At 42.2% G+C, this 19189-nt stretch overlaps 1 protein-coding gene across 1 annotated transcript in view; it reads right to left on the reverse strand.

Moving 5' to 3' along the window:
• Positions 1–19189, reverse strand: part of TTBK1 (tau tubulin kinase 1) — a 137381-nt gene that overhangs the window by 46776 nt on the left and 71416 nt on the right. Inside the window, exons 7-12 of the mRNA XM_054994565.1 lie at positions 13438–13530; positions 13147–13272; positions 10892–11046; positions 9409–9628; positions 7886–8061; positions 2684–3242 (exon numbers count right to left, since the gene is read on the reverse strand). Coding sequence (XP_054850540.1) covers positions 2684–3242; positions 7886–8061; positions 9409–9628; positions 10892–11046; positions 13147–13272; positions 13438–13530 — 1329 coding nt within the window. The remainder of the gene's footprint in view (positions 1–2683; positions 3243–7885; positions 8062–9408; positions 9629–10891; positions 11047–13146; positions 13273–13437; positions 13531–19189) is intronic.

The raw sequence follows: 19189 nt of genomic DNA on the forward strand, positions 1-19189 counted from the left end.
TGATTGCTAAATTTACCGGGGGCATGTAATTAAAAAGGAAAAGAAACTCTCCTTGGAAGTTGGGAAATTAGCATTTTAGTGTTATTAGATTAACCATTCAAGTTATAGGAAGGGAAGCCTGGGTACAAAACCACTCTTAATGTGTGATCCAGTGGCTACAACCAGCTGATGTATCTCTCATGACATATCTGCAGACACCATTTCCTCACTAGGAATGAGCTTTCATTCATTTAAAAACATGTTCAAAATTCACAAGATTGACAGAACAATTTTGTTGAAATCACAAGCCAAAGCAGCTTTAACTTTCATTAATCAGATTTACAGAAAGTAGATTCCAATTGCAAATCTCAAATTATGTTTCTTTGTGAGTGTGTGCGCGTATATGTTTGTGCATGTGCCCAAGCTGGAAAAATCGTGTCAGAATCTAGCTTTCTCCTTCTTGGTCTTAGCTCCCTTTAACTGGCTTCCTTTGCTCTCTGCCACAATAAAGCTTAAGGATAACACTGCCTCCCCTCCGTGTAACTGGAAAAACATAGTTCTTCTTTACTGAGTTCCCATATATTCATGTTTTCATATATGTATTAAGAGAAATTTTTGTAACTTCACAGAGCATTAAGTAAACCTCATTGTCTAGGAATGGGGACTTACCTGCCCCGGTCTGGCAGATGTTCCAGGCAGGAGAAGGGCCCAACATCTTGCTAGGGAAGGGGCCTGTGTGATAGGCCTGAGGCATTTCAGGGCATGTGCTTTGTACCTCACAATCTTTAAAGGGACAGGGACACCAGCCAAGAAGGATACTCAACCAGCTCATTCCTCGCAGAACAGCGCAGGTGTCGATAGAGAGACAAGGTTGGGTGTTAGAAACTCCCTCCCCTTCCAAGCTGAGGCGAACAGTGGAGTCAGGGCAGGGTCTGTGCATTGCTCTTATGGTACAGAAGGTTTGGGGGCACCCCCATATCATGACAATTATTCATTTTTCAGAGCTATCTTTGATTTTCTATAATATAGCTGTGAATCTTAGTAGGTGTTGAGAGTTATGGAATAGAAATCATTCAACCAAACCACCAAGAAACAGTAACACAGGCATATTTGACAGGCTGGCAAGGAAGTGCGCCACTTAAGTTTACATTAGGAACATAACAGGGAGTCATTTAGCTAATAGCTAACATTTCCCTATCCAGCTTTGGATTTTATAATAGTCCTTGGCACTCTCTAAAAAGCTTCACATATATTATTTCAGTAATGACTCATCAGTCTATCTGAAGGAAGGAGTTGTAAGAAGGCTTTAAATATCCCGCATTTTATTGCTAAAAACACTCTGAATGGCAGCCATATTTTGTAAAAGTTCACTACTGGAAAGGGACTAGATAGGTATTTTGACCAACAAGGTAGCTTAACAAAATATGCCCACATACTCAGTCTTCCTCTAGTTTAAATACATCACCTAAGCTGTCTGATTAGTGTACCATGATAAATATGGTCCTCCACCAACAGTCGTTATGTTGGGAACACTTCAAGCATTATATTCAACATCTCAGTCCTAACTGTTGTTCTGCTAAATAGCTGAACATGCATTGTGTAGGAAATATTACACAGCCTTTTCACATCACCTTGTTATTCCATAAATTACTACAAATTGGTGATACTGTTGAGTTTTATAATGGGGTAGGATGGAAATACTAGGTGATCTGAGCTTAATCACCTTTTGTAATCCACCTGAATGATCCTAACCCTTCCTTCCCTAAAACTCCAGCAGACCTATGTAAGGGAAGTAAGCAAGAGAAGGACTGCTTCTCAGGCCTTCATTGGGCTCTAAAATTTTATCAACAGGAAACTCATCCTCTTAGGGAAAAGATCTCTGTAAATTGTTGTCTGCCAAGTCTTCTAGATACGTAGAAAATTTAACTCAAATTTATTGCCATAGCATTTAGTGATGGCCACTAGTTCAAGCAGTCTTTAAAGGGGAGTTAGGCCAATTCACAGATAAATAGATCTTTTACTGGCTACTCATTATGTAGACTAAATGCCCCCTCTATGTTCAAAGGCAGAAAACCCTTTGAATATGCGTACCATGGGCAGCAACAAGGGGAAGGCTTTGCTCTCCATGCCCTATTTTGTAGGCCTTCTGCAGACTTGTGATTGGCCTTGAAACCATGCAAATCTTGTCAGGTTCTGTAAGTTCATGAAGGTAGAAGTCCTTCCTTGAATGCTTGCAAAAAAAAATTGCCTGCAAGTGCTACTACAAGTAGTGTTAAGGTACACCTCTGCATGCACACATACTACCATCATGTACTGATGGAGAGAGAATATTTTATTTTCCAACAAATTCTACCACTTAGCTAAAGCAGCTCAATTTTCCATAACCTGTGTTGTGGCCCAATTAAATTCCTCCTAGTCTGCCTCACCTTAAAGGAATGTAATGGAGAACCAACTGCAACATCTCTGCTTCAAATGAGGCATGAGAACCTACATCCAAGGAGGTAGTTGTGAAACAGTCTTGATGCTAGTGCTATAACTCTATTATTGACAATGTGCCTCTGGAATCTCTAGAGAAGTACATTTGCATCCTCTGTATAATAGATTTGGAGGGGAGGGGTATCCTGGATAACTTTACTAAACTACACAAACACCACAGATGATAAATAGCAAAATGGAAGAGCAGTGTTTCCATTACACATCTTACCTGTCTCTCAGGACCAGTAGGCTCAGATTCACGTCTCCGCTGTCGGATAGCTGGTGCTGAATGTAAGGGGGACTGTGCAGGGCTTCCTGGTTGCTGTTCATGTTTGCTGTCAGATACAGTCTGACAATGCCCTTCATGTCTGTGGGAAATGTCCTCCTCAGCCACAGGCTGCATACCCCGGGTTCTCCCATCATGTATTTTTGGCCTAACAGCCACTTCCATTCCGAAACGCCTCCTCTCCTCACCCTCTTCAATGGGCCTCAGTTCCTCAGGCTCTTCATCTGTTGTTCCAGATGTGCTTGGTTCAGCACCTGGGTGGAAGTCCTTCAGCTCTGTTTCTTTATCAATTATAACCCACTCTTTACTGTCAAAGTCCTCCTCCTCAGCCAGGGGCACTGATCGGAAAGCATTGCTAAGTGCTTCATGCTCCACAGAAGCAGATACATCCATTCTGCCGCTCGCCTGCCTATCTACCTGACCAGTGTCAATGGACAGCATCTGTGCTGGCTGGGAAGAACACACAAGCCGAGAAGGAGAGCCAGGCAAATCCACTCGAGATCTGAAAGCAAGAGGAAATGTCTTAAAAGCCAGCTAGCCTTCAGCTCAAGATTTAAGACTGAACAATTACCAAAGTCTGATACCAATATTCATTTTATAAGTGACAAACGTGAACTTTTCTCTGTTAATTTGAGATTGCAAATCTTTGTTCTGAATAGTAATAACAACATCATCAAGAGCTAAGCTACAAGAGACGAATTACACGTGGAGGAGCACATGAAGGGAGTTGCAATGTTAGCCGGGAAGCTGAGTTTTAAAAGAGATCGGAAGGCTTTGTCAATTTCCGCTCTCTACAGAGCCAGGGAGATGGCTGCTCAGAGGGTTTGTTTATTTCCTCTTTATGTCTTAGAAGGAGAGGTGAAACTGACAGAGCCTTCCAGAGGCAAAGTGGAAATTAACAAACCCTCTGAGCAGCCATCTCCCTGGCTCTGTAGAGAGGGAAAACTGACAAAGCCTTCTGATCTCTTTTAAAACTCAGCTTCCCAGCTAACATTGCAACTCCCTCCACGTGCTCCTCCTCGTGTAATTTGTCTCCTGTAGCTTGGCTCAACAACAACAACATTTGATTTATACACTGCTCTTTAGGACAATTCAACACCCATTCAGAGTGCTTTACAAAGTGTGTTATTATTATGCATCCGCCATGAGGTGAAATCAGCTATTCACCATATCCTTGATTTAAAACTGAAGCCCAACCCCATGACACATTGTATATTACTTGATATAAATTTGTTCTGCATAATTAGTGCTAAGCTTTAATCCAATCTATTTTCCAAAAGTGGGCAGAGCAGTTGCCAACAGGATGGTTCCAGGGAATCTATCAAAACCTTCACTCTTGGACTAAATTGTGTTCTTGGTATAGGAAGATATTAGCTTAAACAAACTTGATTTGTCTAGGTGCTTCCAGCCAAGAAGCTTCAGATGACGAAGTAGGACAATATAGGACTGGAACTGAGCAACAGCTCCCTGGTGACTCTTCGAAAACCTCTAAGGGCAAAGTCTGTTTGGTTATGGCATAGATGCATGGCATTCTCTTGAAATGCACTTACCTGCCATAGGTCACACCTGGTGTGAGCACATTCTGGCCTATAATCTGACCAACTTGTAGAGGTGGAGCATTGTAAGTGGGGCTGGGGATCTATTTTGCTCATAAATATGGGCCATTTGAAGCACCAGAATGTGCTGTTTGTCAATCCTAAAATAGCTTTCCTCAAAAAAGCAACTGCTTGATCTTTCGGTTCAGACACTTTACCAGCACAGTGGTCAGAAGAGAACTGAGCAGGAAGGCTTCCCCTCACTCCAAGATGTGTGCAATATACAAAACTCCTTCCCAGAAGGGGATGTGAGCTCCAATACGTGGACTAGAATGCTAGAACTTTCTAGTCTCTACTTTAAAGTGGCATGGAACTGGGGGCACACACAGGGATCACACAGAGGAACCCTTTGTTAGTTTCAGGAGCCACTTTTCCTATTCTGTTTAAAATTACCAATTGAAGGAGTTTCACTTGGAACTAGTTGCAATGATTTTTTGAACTTGATTTTAGAAAGAAATTATATAAACATTAAAGACCTCTCAGGCTTATGGAAACAGAGTTAAAATTATCTTTGACTTGCCAGAATAATATGATGGACTAAGCATTGTTAACCGAAACATTATTTATTAAAATGTTTATATCTTGCCCCTGTATTAAAAAATGGACCTCCCAGGGCAGGTTACTAAAAGATATTGTGAGTTTTAAAAAGCCACTTGCCAGTAGAACAGCACTTGGTTTCTCTTTCTATCAATCTCATTGCAGTTGCCAAATATAGCATTTCCCCTTAATCGTTCTTTATTTCAATCCAATTATATCACATTCCATTTCTACTGTGAACATGCTTCAGTTGTATACTTTTGAAATACTAACACTTTCAACATGAAGCAACCAACAATATGGTTGACAATGTCAAGCAATATTGTGTTCAAGAACATGTAAGGCAACAGAAGGACCAAGTGGGGATCACAGGCAACATTGCTGGTGAAAACATAGAGAGAACTACCAGCTTCTTCAGCCTGGTGTAATGCACTCTACATGGGGCTGCCTTTGAAACTGGTCCAGAAACAGCAGTTGGTTCAAAATTCAGCTGCCAAGCTACTATTATGGGCCAGGGTTATAACATCCTGACACTGAACAATCTTTACTGGCTGCCCATTTCTTTCTGGGCACAATTCAAAGTGCTGGTTCTTACATTTAAGGTCCTAAATGGCTTTCGATCAGGGTAGATGAAGGACCACTTCTTTCCATAGTGTCTAGCCCACCAATTAAGATCTGCCTCAGAAGGCCTGTTCTTTGTGCCCCTGCCTTCAGAGGTGAAGCAGGCGGCAAAGACAGTTTTTTCATTGGTAGCACTTTACCTACAGAATGCCCTTCCCCTTGAGGCTCAACTGATACCCACACTATTCCTCTTTTAGGCACCAAACCCAGGCTTTTAATTAAAGGGGCTGATTTTTTAAAAACATTTGTTTCTTCTTTCCAGCCTGAGAAATGTAACTGTTATGATGTTTCATGCTTTTCTTACGTTTTAACTTGTAAACTGCCTTGGGCAGGTTTTCTGGAGAGGCAGTGTAATGATTTTAAGTAAATGTGCGTATGTGTCTTTAAATGCTTGGTGTGGTATAGATGAAAAGTGGGGGTGAAAGAGAGGACTGAGTGATATCAGGGCTCATTTTGAGGGGGAACACACAGGAATGCAGTTCCCCAAAGAGGTTACATGTCAGGTGGCCCCGCCCACTTGACTCTTGGCCAATTTGGGCCTGTTTAGGCCTAGATTGGGGCCAAAACGGCCCAGATTGGGCATCTGACACGTGGTGGATTTGGGTCCCTTTTCAGCCATTTTCAGACCCTTTTTCCCATTTTGGGCCCAATTTCGGCCCTGAATGGCTAGAATTGGGTCCAAAACAGCCAGAATAGGTGATGTCAGGGGGTGTGGCATATGCAAATCAATTATACTAATGACACTTCCGGTGATGGCAGGAGACGTGGCATATGCTAATGAATTATGCTAATAAGTTAAGCTACAAAATGACCCCTGAGTGATATGATTGGTTGATGACTGAGAGTGTAGATGGAGTGAATGCACTTTTAGAGTGAGAGTGGAGAAAAAAGATTTAGTCAGGGCATGAGAGGCAAGCTGTGTGCAGTCTAAGTATTTTTAAGCAGTTCTGAGAGAAATATTTAGTCAGGAGACAGCAGGCAAGCTGTGTGCAGCCTGAGCTTGTGTATGTTGTCTGAAAGAAATATAACCATTGTGGAAGCCTGAGCTGTGTGTTTGTGAAAGAACATTCAGTCAGGAAAAGTAGGCAAACTGTGTGTGCGCCTGAGGAAAGGTCTTACTTGTAACTGAGAGAGAAATTAATATCAAAAGCTGGCAAACTGTGTGTGAAGCCTGAGAGAAGATCTGTGTGACTGAGTTTAAGTAAAGTAACTTTAAGAATTGAAAACTACTCTTTTGAAACTATCAAATTTTAGAAATAATATGAAACCAATAGGCTTCTTATAAAAATAAAAGTTTACTTTTTTAATATATCCCAGACTATCTGTCATTCCTATATCCCATTCCTTTCCTCAGGGCCACATAGTACCACAAAAAAGCCTAACCCTTGGGCACAGGCCCGGCGCATCCATGGAGGCGGTGCTGGCAACCACCTCGAGCGCTGAACTCTGAAGGAGGTGCCGTGCCAGCCCCCGACGACTCCCACCCGACCCAGAAGCAGACCGCTTCCCCGCTTGCCTCTCCACTCCTTCGTCGTTGCCGCCTGCCTTGGCTCAGCTTCCAGCAAACTGGGTGCTCAGGTGGTACGGCAGCGAGCAGGGAAGCAAACGGGGAAGCAAACCACCTCCCTGCCCCTTCGCGGCATGGGGCGAGGGCACAAATAGGTAATTTCGCCTGAGGCGCCATAAACCCTGGCACCAGCCCTGCTTGGGCACGTTACTAAAAGGAGAAATTTAAGTATTCTGGAATTTAATTCCTGGTGGCAGCAATCTACCAAGAGGGGGCAAGAATAAGAAGCTTAAAGACCAAATCTCCCCAAGAGAAAGAAAGGGTCGTAGCAGGCAGCATAGAAAAATTCCAAATAATATAAAATAATAGTGAGGAACTTCCTTCTCCTACTCAACAGTTAGGTGACTATAGCAAGATTACATGCTTTCTTGATCTAAAAAAATCCTCTAACATAGCCTTGATTTCTAGATCTCTCACATAGCTGAAAAACCCCAACAGCTGTTAAAGCAGCACACTTCTTAACCATTGATTCTTGTGGTTATTTTGGCAGGATAAGAACAAATGAATCCAGGACAGCATTCACAACCTGACTTAACTAGTCAAAAAAACCTTTGGCACAAAAATGGAAATATAGAAGCCTGTGCAAAAATACTTTATATGGCAAAGACTTGACCAACAGACAAATTCTGAGTATCCAAACAAGCATGCAGATGGGATACAAAGAATCCAAATCAACAGTTGGAAATGGGAATTCATTATTTTTCACCTATATGCCTATTACAAAAATGCCAATTACCTTAAGCTTGCATTTCCATATACTTTTGAACTTTAACCAAAACAAACCCCTAGACAGTACACTAGTCTACTTGTGGAGACCAAACAAACCTTCGCTCGTGCTGATCTGCTTTGCCATCGGCAGTAGAGAGGCGCTCTGACTCAGGGCTGTTTACTCGACGGTATCTCAGAGAGCGTCCTTGAGTAGTAGGGGAGTCTGGGGGGGCTCTGACGGGGGAGCTGGGGCACACACCACTTTTCTGATCTTCTTCTGCCAAGCACTGTGTCTGTGCAAGAGAGAAAACCCAAATAAAAATTCGTAAGTCCAATCACGGGGTACTCTGATGAACATGACATAAGCCATCACCTAGTAGATCTATTTAATACCCCATTCTCAGTTGGCAGACTACAACCAGAACAATACAGTCACAATTAAAGTATCTTAGATAGCTTTGTTTATGCAAAAAAAACCCACCACAATCACAGTCCAAAAGATTATGGAATTCAAACTGAGCATCCAGAAAAACCCAGGAACTTTGTGTGGATGCTCCATAATTTCAGACCTGAGCAAACACTCAGAATGCACACGTGGGAGAGAAGAAGTGAGGGGGATCAAGACACACAGCCCCACTTTTCTGCATAACGGAGCCAGGACTAGATAAAAGGACACCCTATGTCACACATCTAACAGCTGACTTAGACATTATTTTCTCCAGCTTAGTCTTCCTTGGTCCACTTGCGTAAGTATAAGGCCATAGAAAATCAATCATGGAGAACTGCACAGATTACTTCCATGAAAAGGGATTGCCACTTGCTGCTCAGCTCATGTTTCCGAAAGCATGACTTCCTCCAACATTATGCTGCTCGTGCAGTCAGGCAAATCAAAAGTGGGCATTTTGTTGTGGGGAAATTATTTTTTCTATGAGCCACAATCTCTCTCCATTTCAAGGAAGAAAAACAGCACCCATAAAACTGGATTTCAGGAAATCCAGGCATCTTTAACACTATGCAATAGACATGGGCACGGACTGGGAAAAAGCTGATTTTCACGGACCATGGACCACAGACCATTCATGGACCCACACCAGTTTGCGGACCGGTTCATCAGTCCATGGTCCATCACTTCCGGGGGTGCTAGCACCACCCCCTTCACATTCAGAGACGCCAAACTCATAGCATGTCTTCAGCAGGCTCTCCTGTAGCCACCCTCCAAGTTTGGCCAAGATTGCATTCCAGACATCCAAGCTACAGACCCCCAAAGTGGCCACCTCCAGGAAACGTCCAGTACATAGAATAGGAGCTGCAAATGCCAAGCTAAATGCCATTAGCTTGACGCAATTGGCAGAGCCCTAAGCTAGCCCAACACCCAATGCTGATACCTATTGAGTATGTTGTGTCACTTGCATGACAGGAAAGAATAATCCTCTACAACACATATATCAAAAACATCAAGTTTGGGTGTCCTGAACTTTGTCAAAAACCTAGTCAAAGCTGGAGGAATACCTTTTCAATCCCACAATCACTCTCTTTTCATTAGAAATGCTACATTGTCATCACTACAAAGAATCACTGCAAAAAATCAGCAACAGTTGGGGAGGAGGAGAAGGCACATTCCATAAGATCAAAGCATTTACTTTGCTGATGCTTATCCTGAGTTTGTTGCGGTTGACATCTGTCTCTTCCCAAACCTCTCCTTCATTGAAGGCAATGGTTGGACCTTGGCCCAAGCTCTCTGCTGGCCGGCCGGGCAAAATTGGGGGAGCATTCTCCTGGTCACTCAAGTGCTCTCCTTGCAAGACATCCTCTGTGTTTTCACGAAGCAAATCTCCAGGAACTGGAGTGACGTTAACAACACTGAAGGGGAGACAACACACAAAACCATGAAATAAAACAGCTTCTACTGCGCAGTAAGGGTTAGGCATCCTGTCTTAAGTAATGCCACAAAGGTACTACCAAAGAGAAGCTGAATTTATGGGAAATGTACTGGCACACAGAACACATTACAGTAGAGCAGCTGTTTCAGACTGTGTTAGGATAAGAAATCCATTAAGAGAACAGGGAAGCTGCTGCATCCAAGTCTGTAACCCATCCTTGCCATCCATGTTTGACAAAGTTCAAAATCTACCTTAAAAGGTTTCCACAACCCATAAATACATCGTAACCCATGACTTGGGAGTTGGCATACTGAAGATGTTCTCCTCATTCAGCTAAGGAAGCATTTTAATATGTCGTAGCATGATGGCGCATAATGCAGACAGAAGTTCAGAAACAGGGAACCTATTATCTTAAGGGACACAGACAGAACACTATAGTAGACTAAGCACTGGATTTGGACTAGGAATATCTGGGTTCAGATACCTCTTCAACCATGAAGTTCACTGGTAAGCCTGAGCAGCAGGAAGGGCAGGATATACGTACAGAAAATTGTTTTATGAATATCATTTCTAGAAGTATATGGACTTGAGGTGTCTGTAGCTGCCTTTAATTACATATTAGTTATGACATGTCTTTAGTTTGTTTATGGTAGGACATTTGGAGCCCTTTCATTCACAGGGTCACCATAGGTTGGAAGTGACTCGATGGCACATAACACACACGTCTTTTGCTAAAATTTAACTCCACATTGAGAACATGCTCCTTTGAGGAGGTGCTACATTTGTGGGACAAAGCAACATTCTAGAACAAGACATCACCCAATTCCACAGAGGGATATATTATTGTGAACCTTTCTACGTATCTCTTGGCTAAGACTACACTGTGAATGCCATTGGCCCTGCAGATCTGAAGTCACATGGAAGCCATTCATGCACTTAATCAAACATTTAAATACTGAATGATCAAAGAGGAACTGTGATGACATTTCTCCACAGTAATCTGGATCATAAGATTTACCTTTGGAGACATCCATGGATACAAAGAGACAGTCACATAGCTGAAGTTTACGTGTAAAATTCACAGGTATGAGTTATCAGATTTTTTTGTACTTGAAAGGATCCAGTACACTTGCAAGTACTGTATAAATAAAAATGGTGCTTGAGGAATAACTAATCCCTCTAGTGAGGTTCTTTGAATTCCACAGCATGTTGACTGTGTCATGGGTGCAGGTCTGTCACTCACCCAAACATGGCTGCTGTCTGCCTTGTATTCTGCTGAGGCGGAGTGGAGGTACTTGTTGATAATAAAATATCAGTACCAGCTTTCTCCCAGTCAAAAGCCTCATTCTCAGTAATTCCCCTTTCCTTCATGCTGTTTTCAAACACTGTCATGATGAGCTAAAAGGGAAAAAACATGTGGCAATAAAATTGAAATGTTCACTCACAAGCAAAAAGAATCTTTAGAAGGAACTCAGTATTTTTTGCTTTTGTCCACTATAGGATAGCTTACAGTTACAGTCAAGACTAGCAGCCTTGTATAATTGTCACTGAATACTGCCAATTCTAGTGGAAGCCTTGATCTCTGGGTGAACCTAAGAGGGAACATTTTCTGTCTGTGGTTCTGCATTTTTGCGTTATGTGGATAATGCTGCCGCTATTGTTTCCATCTGATGTGCAACTGGGATAGAGACTAGCCTCATGCTACACTAATTTTGGTTTGGAGAGGTAGGATGCACTAAATGAAAAAGAAAAACAAGAGGGGAAAGAAGAAACACGAGCATGAAATGAAATATTTAGAGGTATCCCAGGAAGCATCAATCACACACAGAGGCCAACATATAGGAGAATCAACAGCAGCTCCCAGCACAGGGAACTGTGAGAAAGTGCCTTCGAGGACTTCTTCCTCCCTTGCTAAAGGAGATGTTCATCACCTGATAGACCTGTGTGTTCATTTCTACATACATGGTGACAAAAAAATGTCATGGACTTATGAATAAGCATCCTCTACGTTGAATGGTTTTGATTTATTTCCCATCATTACGAATGTCCCAATTAAGGGAGCAGGATTTTATTCTGTTAATACCTTTTTAGTCATGTAATTTTAAGATTTTACTGATTTGGATTTTAGTCATCCTTAGTTTAATTAACAATTAGATTTTTTTTAGGAGCAGTACTGTGTCCCACAAGGTACTGGCCTACACAATTAAAAAACCCTTCCCCACAGATGAGATTATTTATTTATTTTTTATTTATTTATTTATAGTCCACCTTTCTTTCTGAGACTCAACACAGATTTCACAGTGCAATTTAATACAATCAACAACTGGGACATTCAAGAAACAATACAATAGGATATAGATTGAAGAAATTTGAAAACAATGTTGAAACAAAACAAACAATTTTACATGACATAATAAATGACAGTAACAGCCAGTATGCAGTAGTACAATCTATAGTCCCTATCAGTCTAAATTGGGAGGGTAGCAAAGCATTTTTTAGAACCATTTCCTACAGCCCTATTACCTGTTTATTAAAAGCCCTCCTGAATAATTTGGTTTTGCACAGTTTATGGAAAGCTTTGCTGACCTCTTCAGGCAGGCTCTTCCATAAGTCACTACAGAGAACGTATGTGTGCAGGCAGTTGTATATTTTGCCCAATTGCAGGGTGGGACCTGAAAAAGGTTCAGATGAGTGAAGCTTCCATGATGGAGAACAGGGAGAGAAGCGCTCTTGTAGATATGAGGGACCAAGGTCATGAAGGGTTTTATACACGATAGCCAAAATCTTGAACTGAGACTGGTAACTGATGAGTAGCCAATACACTAACTCCAGAATGGGAGTAATATACAATATGTTGCTTCCATTCCGATCAAATTTTGAGGAGTTTGCATAAACATTGCACTAAAGACACGAAAAGATAGGACTCCAAGGACATTTCAGAGATCTCCTAACCAGCATATGAGCTAGTGCTTCACATACCAGGAGCATCCCCAACACGCTTAGAAAAGTCTGTTTGGTTGGTTTCTTCTGAGTAACCAAAATAGCAGACTTCTCTTTTAGTAGCTTCTCAGATCCACGTATGTTCCATGTTTCTTTTAATGGACATTTTCTTTTTATATTACATGCTGCTAAGGTTGTAGTTTGAAACCAAAAAGCCAGTGCATGAAGAGAGGGGCTTCATAAACCCTCTTCTATTGTGCCTTTTCCCCAGTAAAAACTGCCTCTTCCCCAACACCCCTGTTTATTTCTTGATAGGGAAGACATAAGTGAAAACATATGGTGGTTTTCGGGGGTGGGGGATGGGGATAGTGCCAGGAGAAAACATTAAGAAGTCTGTCCCTCACGCCTGCAGTGCTAGTTTTTGGCTATAAATTGCAACATCAGCAACTACATAGTCTGTCTTCAAGAATTCTTTTGTGATGATCTACAATATACGTTCATATGTTGCCACGAGTCCATAATGACATGTCAAAACTATCAGTAAAGGCAGAACTTTACCTGATAATCTGGTTTAGTGAAGTAATCCAGATTTGCAATGTGATCTAGGAAAAGGTGGAACTCAGAAGGCATATGTTTTAGCAGCATTCGATGTTCATATTTCTCTTTAATCATTCCAACTTGCTCCTGGGGAAAAAAGGATACTTGATTCCAGCATTACACAGCAGTAAGCAAAATAGACAATTAAAATGGAAGAGAAAATGAGTTAGAAATAAGCAATTGTTGCTTTAATGCATTTATTTGCAGCAAGGGTCTTACTTTGCTTTAGCTTCCCATCACTGCAGTTCCTACCTTATCTTTGATCTTGCGCCATGGGAGCTGACCAACCGCAAACTCCACCAACATGTAAAAAAGAGACCACAGGTCATCATGTCGACCCATCTCCTGGAGAAAGGAAAAGAAACACAAGATTAAGATCCCATTACTATTTTTTTTAAAAAAAGGCTTTATGGATGAGTGGGAAGCTGCTGCACCATGAATCATCATCTACCAATTAGAAAAACCATTCTACATGCAATCTAAACTAGGCTTTCATTCAGTTCTCAGTCAGTGATTTGCAACGTTCTACTATCAGGGAACCCTGCGCATCAGTCACAGAATCTCTTCGTGTGCCTGAGGACCCTGAATATGCCCCACTCTCACCACCTAGGGTGCTGGCAAGGCCTGTTGGGCTTCACCATTGCCCTATGAGATCTGAGTATATATCCCAGAATATTCCCAAACTCTGCTATGGTTGCATCCTGCAAGGAAAGATTGGTAATGGTGGCCAAGCTGTCAGAAACAAGGGAACGGTCTGGCCTTTGAGGCTCTGGAAGTCCAGTCTGTATAAGTTATATGGACCATTCTTACTCATGTAAGCATTCCACATACTCACATTCAAATACAATTACTACATATGTCATCATTAGTGTTAGCACCCAGCAATTCAGAAGTCCAGGCAGGGACTGAAAATGTTCATCAAAAACTCAGAGCTGTTTTTCAGCTAACAGCCAATTTTGCTAAATCATCTGAACCTCAGAGATCTATACCAATTATGTCAAACCAGATATGCTATATTTCATATCTGTAATCAATATGGTGAAATTATATAAATTCACATCTACATGTCATGTGACAGTCTTTGAAGGACTGCTGATCTTCTCACTGAGAAACACAAAACTTACAGCAACCACTCAACAGAGAAGCCTAATCTAGTGCTACAGCTCCTAACTTTATATCCCATGATGGTTAACTTTCAAACACCTTATAAGTGGCCCAGACAGCAGTCTAGCAACATATCTAAAAATGACATTTTCCTCATGTATTTCATGAAACTGACTGTTGGGATTGCTGTATGAACATTAATTATACAATAGGAATAGCAGACAGTAAAATAAGCTCTGTGAAGATAATGTCTACAATATGTATGAGATTTCAAAATATCTCTGTGTCAGAACTAAAGTCCTGCCTCAGACCCTGTGAAGGTGACCTGAGACAAGTGACTACCCTTTTCTGGGCCAATCTTCAAGTGAGGAAGAGGGAGAGTTACTGATCCGTCAGTCTCCAGGATGAATAGCAAAAGGCAATTAGCCATCTGAAAAGCAACCTGAAGATTAAAAAGGCAAAACAAATGCCTATGTCCTCCAAAAAAGGTGACATTACACAGAGTAGATTCTAACAATACAGACTAGGAGAAAGTACTTAAATATGTTATTTCCTTCAGAATCTTCCTTCTCTCCCAGGATTTGACTTCTACTGTTCTTACTCATCCCCAAAAGAAAATATAAATTGGGAGCATCACGTAGCAACTAGATTATAATTATTCTGAGCAAAGGAGAAAATGAAACTGCTGAACAGAGATATTAAATTATTTGGGTCTATAAAAGCAGCATACAAGAGAGATTATGAGGCTCTCTTCCACGGATATCTCATTAAGAGAGTGCAGTATACAAGGATACAGATCCATTTTAGTCTCAACTGCCCCAGGTAATCTCAGAACAAACTATACTCCCATCTATAACATGGGGATAATATACATGAAGCACTTTGAACACTCAAAAGTGTTCATAAAAGAGTATGATTATTGTCAGATACTAACATAAAGGCCAGGGCAGACATTAAACAAGATGTAACTAAGTAAAAGCTAGGATAAAAAAACCTAGCAATAATGTGATTTCTTAGGGAAGAAAACTAGTTGAAATTAAATTTAGTTTTGCTTGACATTTAAAAAGCCCTGCCCAAACACACTACATCCCATAGATGAATAAGCAACAAGCCTATCAATTTATCTAATTTTCAGCACTGTGCCATCTGTAGATACTTGGGCCATGTATGGACAAGTCAATTTTTTTACAAACCTGAAAAAGCTGGGGGGTGGGGGCAGGGAGAATAAAAACTCAAAATGACAGGAGGAGCGCCTGTTGGTTTAAGTATGAATGCCCTCACAGTGGCTGTTGCTAGGCAACCCCAACAGTATTACTGGCCTCCAAGCCTTAGTTTGGCAGAGAAGGGCAAGGTGCAGGGCAAGGTCGTGGGGCAGGGCCAGGCCTTTTTTCACCTTTGAGGGAGGGCTCATAGAGGTCAGGCCCAGCAGCAAACACTAGGTGACTCACTACCACATGACTGGCACATCTCACTCAGGCCCAGCTCCATGCTACTGTTCAACAGAAGACCAGTGTGATGTAATGATTAGAGTTTCAGACTAGGATCTGGGAGATCCAGGTTTGAATCTCCACACTGGGTAACCTTGATCTAGTCACACACTGCCAGCCTAACCTACCTCACAAGGTTGTTGTGATAATAAAATGGAGGACAGGAGAATGATGTGAGCTGCTTTGAGTCCCTATTATGGAGAAAGGTTGGTTATAAAATGAAGTAAATAAATAACAAGCATAACTGAAGATGGGAGGGGAAGATAAGAGGTAGGTTGGCTGGTGGCTGCGAAGGAGAAAAGAAAGCAAGAAAAGGTGGGAATATGGGGACTGCCTGGAGAAGGGAAAGAGGAAATAGCATGGGAAGGAGATACAGGGGAAAGTGATGTACCCTCCACAAGTTGTTGCAGATTCCTCGCTGTATATCTGAGCCCTGCCTGACTGGCACTATGCAACTAAGCCTGGACAAGTGGCTGATGCCACACAAATCAGGCAGAGTTTTCCCGGGGAGAAGCTGCCAGGATGAGGGAAGGAGGGGAAGCTGAACTCAGGTGGGAAAATAAAGGAAGGTTGGCTACTGGATGGGAAGGAGAGAAGCAGGAAATGGGGAGACGCTAAGGGGACTTTTGAGAAAGAGGGAATAGTGTGAGAAGGGAAAATGAGATGCCCTGTGCAAATCCTTGTGAGTTACTTGCTTGTCATATCTGATTATTAGTAGGGCCGTTGATGCAGATCCTTAAATCTACAGACTAGGACCCCGAATAGACAAGAAAGATCTTTCTACAAACCTGAGAAAAGCCTCAGGTTTGCAAAAAAATCTGCAATCTAAACAAAAAAATAAAACCCTCCCCACCAGTAACAGACACAGTGCCTACAGCTTTAAGAACTGAATGCCCTTTGAGATTTCAGTGGCCATATTTGGAGTTACTAGCAAAACAGAGTTGTGCTTACCTGTAAATGTTGTTCATTGTGCAGGCCAGCAGCAGACATTCCAAAACTCCTAGAGTCGCAAGACACTCACCTAGCCTTTTCGTGTGCTTTTCACCCAGCTGCAGCTATAGAAGGCGAGTTGAGCGGCTCCCTCCCTCAGTTCTCTAAGCCGGCAGAGCAGAAGAAAGGTAAGAAAAAAGAGCTGATGGTGGGGAAGGAGAGAGGGACGTGTGCCTGCACAGAAGACCACTTGATGAACAACAGTTACAGGTAAGTGTAATCTTGTTTTCATCATCATGTCTTTCGTGCAGTCCCTCATGGGAGATTAGTGAGCTAACTTACCTAGTGGTTTGGCTCACTAGAAGCCAATAATCAAGATAGAGGAAGATGGTATACCCTTTTTCTCTGAGGTTGGTCACTGCTACTGCCGTGACTTTTATAAAGATACAAGGGACAAGATACAAGGGGCAGAGGAGAGACCAAAAGGAAGAACCTTGTATTGGTATTTTTCAGAGCCCCACTGTAAGCAAAGGAAATTTCTGAAGTGAACATTATTGAAACATGAAAATATGTATCAACAGTAGGAAACAAAACTTGAAGTTTCAATAGGGGTAGAACATAATTTAATGACAACATTTGAAACTTCTTAAAAACTATGAACTTGTTTAGGGAGCAAGGGTCAGAAATGGGGTGGAAGCCCTCTGACTTTTTGTCCATAATGAAGTATCGGGAAAACACTCCATCTGTGGAAGCGGATGGAACTGGTTCTATGCCCCCTTTTTTTAGCAATGACTGCACTTCCTCTATGAGCAAGACAGGTGGAGTTAGAGGGTTGGACAGAAGTCAGATGTCTGGAGGAGCTGTCTTGAACTCCAGGCAATAGCCCTGGTTGACAATGGACAACATCCGAGCCTCCTGGGTGATAGACTCCCAGGCCTGCAGAGGAAGTGTTGAATTGTTTGGCAGGACAAGACAGGGTCTGGCGTCAAAAGCTCTGCTTATTAGGACTAGATAGATCTTTTGGAGAATGGAACCATCCTTTAACTGGGTTCTGAAGTACCTCCTATGGGGTTGAATAGAGGTGGAGGAGGAAGGCTGCTGAGAGCCTTTGGATGCTGGGTGCATTGGTTGAGAATGGAACCAATTGTATCTATTATGGATATGACCGAGGGGGATATCTCTGCCTGAATGGATTTGGGTAGAGGGGTGTGATACCCAAAGATCTAGCTGTCACTTTTTCATCCTTAATCTTTTCCAGTGCCTCATCCATAGTAGACAAAAATAGGTCTGAGCCATCAAAGGGAAGGTCTTCTACCCACATCCTATGGTGTGGGGCTAGTATTGCGGTTCTAAGCCAAGCATGTCTATGAATGACTAAAACAGAGGTTCTGGCTCTGGAAGAGCAATCTCCAATATGACTGGCTGTGTTAATTTGTTGTTTGGAGCATCTTAGAGCTTCTCCTTGCAAGATCTTAGCAAGCCTTTGCTTGTCATCAGGCATTAGATTCAAATATAGACCTATCTTTCCCCATGAGAAAAGCTGGTAGCGGGCCATGATAGCCTCATCTTTACCAGTTCTAGAAATCAAAACTGTGGAAACATAAACCTTTCTACCAAGTACGTCTAGTTTCCTGCTTCCTTATTGATTGGAGCCAAGTGGCCCAGGATTTTTTGGTGGCCTTTCCTTTGAAGAGACTCAGTGATAACTGAATTGGCTGGGGGGGGGGGTGAGTAAAAAGAAAGCCTGACCCTTCTTGTTTTGTCTTACACATATTGCCCAGCTTTTATACATGGCTGGAGTGGAAGCTGATCTGGACCCTGATCTGGACCACACATCTTTGGTTATGTCAGGCATCCCCTGCATGATCAGAAATGCTAGAAGCCTGGCTGCTTCCAAGTGAAGGACCTTGAAGACTGGATCTGAAAAGGTCAAAGCAGAGCAGTTCACCTTATTTTCAAAGATCTCACTGTTTGAACTAACTGTTCAGTGTACAAGCGGAGATCCTCATTCAGAGAAACAGCAGAATCTTCAGTATGGAATTCTCGTGGCAACGGTTCCGATGAAAAATCTGAACTCATATCGGAGTTGTCATCGGACTGTGTGACAGGGTTCAACATCAGTTCCGGAGCAGTATTGTCTTCTGGAACTGTAGTGGGAACTGTTTTAGATTTTGCTTTATGCCTTGGTTCTGAGTGAACTGGCACATAAGGATCTCTGTTATGGAAGAAGTAATGAAGAGATGGGTACATATCCAATGAGCCTTCACATCCATATGCATAGTAATGATAAGGGGAACCATACAGAGAATAATGGAACTGAGGGCATCTTTGATGATGAGCCAGTTCCAGTTGATCTTTATTGTCAGATGGAGCCAGGGAATCTCTATGCCTTTCAGCAGGCCATACCAGAGAAGGCGGCAGCGGGGAAATAGCTGTAGATGGTGAAATGGATGGTGATGGAGACATCCTTCTTCAGCAGCTGC

Source organism: Eublepharis macularius, chromosome 1 (genome assembly GCF_028583425.1).
Source record: "Eublepharis macularius isolate TG4126 chromosome 1, MPM_Emac_v1.0, whole genome shotgun sequence".
NCBI lineage: Eukaryota > Metazoa > Chordata > Lepidosauria > Squamata > Eublepharidae > Eublepharis > Eublepharis macularius.